Below are 4,475 nucleotides of genomic sequence, written 5' to 3'. Positions count from 1 at the left end.
TAATAATAATAATAATAATAATAATAATAATCACATTCTACATTTTAGGCTAAATTCAACTTTATTCCTACAGTTCCACAATTTAATGTGTTTTCCACATTTTTAGAATCATATGATTGAACTTAATGAGTTTCTTTATCCCTATAAGGCAGGGGGATATTTTAACCTGTGGAATCTTGAGGCATCATTTTTACATGTGAAGTCTAACATTATCGGTAAGAGTGAACACTTGGGTTGATGCTATAAAATGATYCTAGTTGTAAGATAAGATAGACAAAAGCAGGTAAAAGTATGTGTCTGCATGGTGATGTGTTTTGGGCTGAAAGTCTGCAAGAGTTTTGACTGAGCTTGTTGTAAAAACTGCCCTGTCAGCCCGTCTCATGCCTTATGGTGGCATTCAGCCGTGCTTTGCTTTAGCCACCTTTTCACCAGAGCTCAATGGTACGGCTGAATGCTAAAGCAGGATTGCTCAGATGTAACGCCTCCTGTCTCACATCTCAGGGATGCTTTTTGCCATCACCTAACATTACAGTTTCAAAAGAGAATGTCATGACCTGCAAAGTAACAGAAAAACTTGACACTGCCCTCAGCAAGAGACCTCTTGAGACCTAGTCTGTGACTTTGCTCTCCTTCTTCCCTCTGCCACCCCCACACACACAGTTGCTTTCAGGGAATATGGTTTAGAAGCAAAGCAGTTGATGTTTGTTTCTTTACATCCCCAGGGACATGTGTGTGATGGCTGTATAGACGTGCAGGGATGCACAAATAAGGAAGCATTCTCATTTAGTTTTATCTGAAGCTGCTTTAGTCCTGAAACCATTTTATACTTTTATTGTCATGTTTCCACCTATTGTTACAACTCATTTAAAATGGCAACAAATTTAAACAGAACACAATGAGCTGCAGCGGCTTGGTGCAGTCTAACCTCAGAAGACATTTGTTTACYGTAAACACGTGGATAATTCCCCTGTCGGATCAGCTGGAAGCTGCAGATGCTCTTGCATCCTGCGCTCTAAAAGCCCAAAGAGGGGGCTGTTGGGTTCATTATAGGAGTCAGACAGCCACATATTAATTCTGATGCCTGTAATTGGATGGGCTATCTCTGAGCAGTGTGGGGCTTATGTGCAAAAAAAAAGATGTCTCTGGGATTTGCCTAAAAAAATCACAGAGCTATATGGCATTTTATTATAATTATTTTTGTCATTTTGTTGTCAAAAAATAAATAAATAAAACAAGCAAGATCTTATTGTATTGGAAGCGAACAATTAATGTGTTTAGAAATAATTGTTTTTTTTCTGCAGAAATTCTAACTGTTTAATTTCTCTCTCCTGCAGATCCCCAGCTCAAGGGTATAGTGACCAGGTTATATTGCAGGCAGGGATACTACTTGCAAATGAACCCCGATGGCTCTCTTGATGGCACCAAGGATGACAGCAGTAATTCCTGTGAGTATCTCCATTTTGGCCTTCAGGATCAAACATTTTAAAGGTGTAATTATTTAGAACCTCCTGGAGCACAAACGCTTGGTAGATTTGGAGCCGTTTGATGTCTGCCTTTTATAAATGTAACTTTCTAGTGCAGAAATTGAACTTCTCTACCCCTTAGGCCGATACATTCCCTCATATTTTAGCTCTTGAAGGGAATAAAACGTCTTGCTAAACTGCAGCCATCGAATTATACCTGTTTTCCCTGACAGAGAGAGAAAGTGGACCAGGAAACAGTAGGCCGAACACAGAGGAAAGTGGTATTATTAGCTTGTTCTGGCACAGCTCCACTAGCGCTTCAGGCTAGGTGGTTAATTTGATTTGAGGTCCTGGTGCTAATGCTAGCCTGACACTCCACATTTTATCACTTCACTGCCATCAGCAAAACAAGATTTGGCACATGTCACATCTGATCAGTTGAAACTTGTTGAAACAAAAAGAGATGTCAAATAATGTCAAAATCAAATCAGATCCATTACAWATCACTTAAAATCAATACATATACATGTAGGTTTATCTGAGMTCTTTTTGAAGGATCAAACTTCCAATACTGGTCAGATAATAAATCAGTWGATGTTGTTATGAGACACAAAAACTCTTTCAAAGCCAGACCATTCCTATTGTTTTTTTTTTCACCCCAGCAGTCATCAACCATAACCACACACAATAGGTTCAATGCAACAACAAGACGTATGCTGATAAATCAGCCATGGTTGCTCCAATGACATTCACTTCTGAGCAATGAGATACTACACACTTAGCAGACAGGTGTGGGCCAGATGTGGTGTCAGGCTAGCACTGCTGGCTGACTGTTGGCAGGGCAAGTGGTTTGGCAACCAGATGTGGGCCAGGCCTGGCAAGGACGGCACTGTTTTTAAGACAGCATGCCGCAACTGGCCCAGTTACTCACCCATGCATGGACCACCTCTGGCAAACCACATCTGCACCACCAAAGGTTTTCATTCTTTGCAGTATCTGGACCAAATGTTAATAGTGGATTCACACCAAACGCGTTTTGAGCTGCAGAAGCAGTCAGTTTACATGCAAAGTCTATGGTGGACGCACCTCTAGGGGTCTTGTGACGTGTCAGGTCCATTTGGCGTGGCGTCCAAGGAACGCGGAAGGTGCAGCAGAGCATTTTCCACGCATGCAGTGCGTTGAAAGCAACCGACGATTGAGTTCAAAAATCGGAACTTTCGCTGCTCGACGCATCTTGACAACCAATCAGAGAGACTCATTTTTCCACRTGACAGTTTCCTGAATGTTKCCCACTAAACCGAAACAGACGGACAGGAGCTCTTTAGTTGAAATCAACCRTCTGTAGTTGGTGTTCTGGCTGGAGATATCACCACAGATGCRGGTTAAACTGACCGCAGTGTAAACTGGGCTTGGGGCAAAAAATAGTCCGTCAGCTCGCAGCTCCTGGAGTGGTGAAACTAACCAAACAAACCACCTCTAAATCATCTGGTGAATTAATCATCTGGTGTGCGCAACGTTCACTTACTCTTTAGTAAATAAAGCAACGCCATTTTCTCTATTTTATCTTTATTTCATCCGCCGAAGACAGACTGAGAAAAAAACCAAAACGCTCCTTCCCACTTCAGACACGCCTTTAGTCTGTGTCCCAATCTGTACCTAGTTTGTCCAACTGGAAGCTTTGGGCGCTTTTTTGTTGCTCAAGACGCATTCGGTCTGAACATAGCATAAGATTGTTAGTGCACTGTGTGGGCCAGAACCGGGCCAAACAAATTTAGATGTGTGGGTATGATTAGTAAACCAGAATGAATGAATGAATGAAGGAATAAATAAATAAATGCAATCTGAAATTGCAATAAATGGCTTTGCTGTGATTTTTTAAATAAACATATACAAAAGTCATACAAAACTTTGTGTTTGYATTTTGTCTTTCCCAGCTTTGTTTAACCTTATTCCTGTGGGCCTCAGAGTCGTCGCCATTCAGTCAGTGAAGACCGGTCTATACATCGCTATGAACGGAGAGGGCCATCTCTACACATCGGTAAGTCATCTATTCTATTCTATTCTATTCTATTCTAAAGACTGATCTTGCTTTCTTCGCCTAATGTAAAAAACAGTTTGTGCTTTTCTCAAAATCTGTATATTTAAAAAAGTAACATATTTGCAATTACAGAGTAATTTAATTTCAGCAAGGATAATAGCTTCATATTAAAGTAATATTGTCAATGAAAAAGGTATTTGTGGAAAATATACAAACAGTATCTTACCTGTTGTAGATGGCACCTTAAAGTTGCAGCAGCTAACTGCTGCATTGCGCGTGCAGCCTGAGGTACTTCTCACAGAAACACAGAAACTAAAGTATATTAAAGCAATGTTTTGTGTGTATTCCATTAACATAAAAGTATATCTTCATTGGGCATTACCTTTTATGCTGTTTGTTATTTGCATTAAGCATTTTTGATTACAGTTCATTATATATTTGACTCTTTTCAAAATAAAATTAGCTTTAGCAAGCCACACAGCCATGGGAACTATGAGGCCTCACCCAGTAGAAATGTTTTTTTTTCTCCTTTACTTTGTTTTACAACAGTCACACAAATCAATCAGGTGGAGGAACGGTGGGAGAAGTGTTCCTCTCTATGACAAAGAAAATTCATTTGAATTGCTGTCTCTCCTTCCCTCTGCTGTCTTCACATTTCTAATTTTCAAAGCACAGACCAAACATGGCCTTGTTATTCTTCACTCATTACTGTAGGGGCTCCTTCTTTTAGTGAACTGTAATTGTCCAGCACTTAATCACTTAATTTGAGCATGAAATGAAATTCAGAATAAAAGGATTGGCCTGGATATTTTCAACAAATTGAACAATAAGCACTAATATTGCCTACATTGCAACACACATGGGTTTATTCTTCAAATTGTTGGTTGTTCGCATTTTTTGTAAACACAAACACTCAAAAAACTGACTTCAAAATGTTTTATTATTTTTATTATTATTTTGTATTATTTGCACAT

The 4,475-nt window shown here is 39.6% G+C and overlaps 1 protein-coding gene across 2 annotated transcripts in view; it reads left to right on the top strand.

Annotated features, from left to right (window-relative positions):
• fgf14 (fibroblast growth factor 14) overlaps positions 1–4,475 on the top strand; it is a 160,647-nt gene that overhangs the window by 114,318 nt on the left and 41,854 nt on the right. For both annotated transcript variants that reach the window (XM_014018804.1, XM_014018805.1), the window contains exons 2-3: positions 1,335–1,445; positions 3,398–3,501. In XM_014018804.1, the coding sequence (XP_013874258.1) occupies positions 1,335–1,445; positions 3,398–3,501 (215 nt within the window). The remainder of the gene's footprint in view (positions 1–1,334; positions 1,446–3,397; positions 3,502–4,475) is intronic.

Source organism: Austrofundulus limnaeus, unplaced genomic scaffold (assembly GCF_001266775.1).
Source record: "Austrofundulus limnaeus strain Quisiro unplaced genomic scaffold, Austrofundulus_limnaeus-1.0 Scaffold202, whole genome shotgun sequence".
NCBI lineage: Eukaryota > Metazoa > Chordata > Actinopteri > Cyprinodontiformes > Rivulidae > Austrofundulus > Austrofundulus limnaeus.
This window is presented reverse-complemented; position numbering and strand designations above follow the sequence as displayed.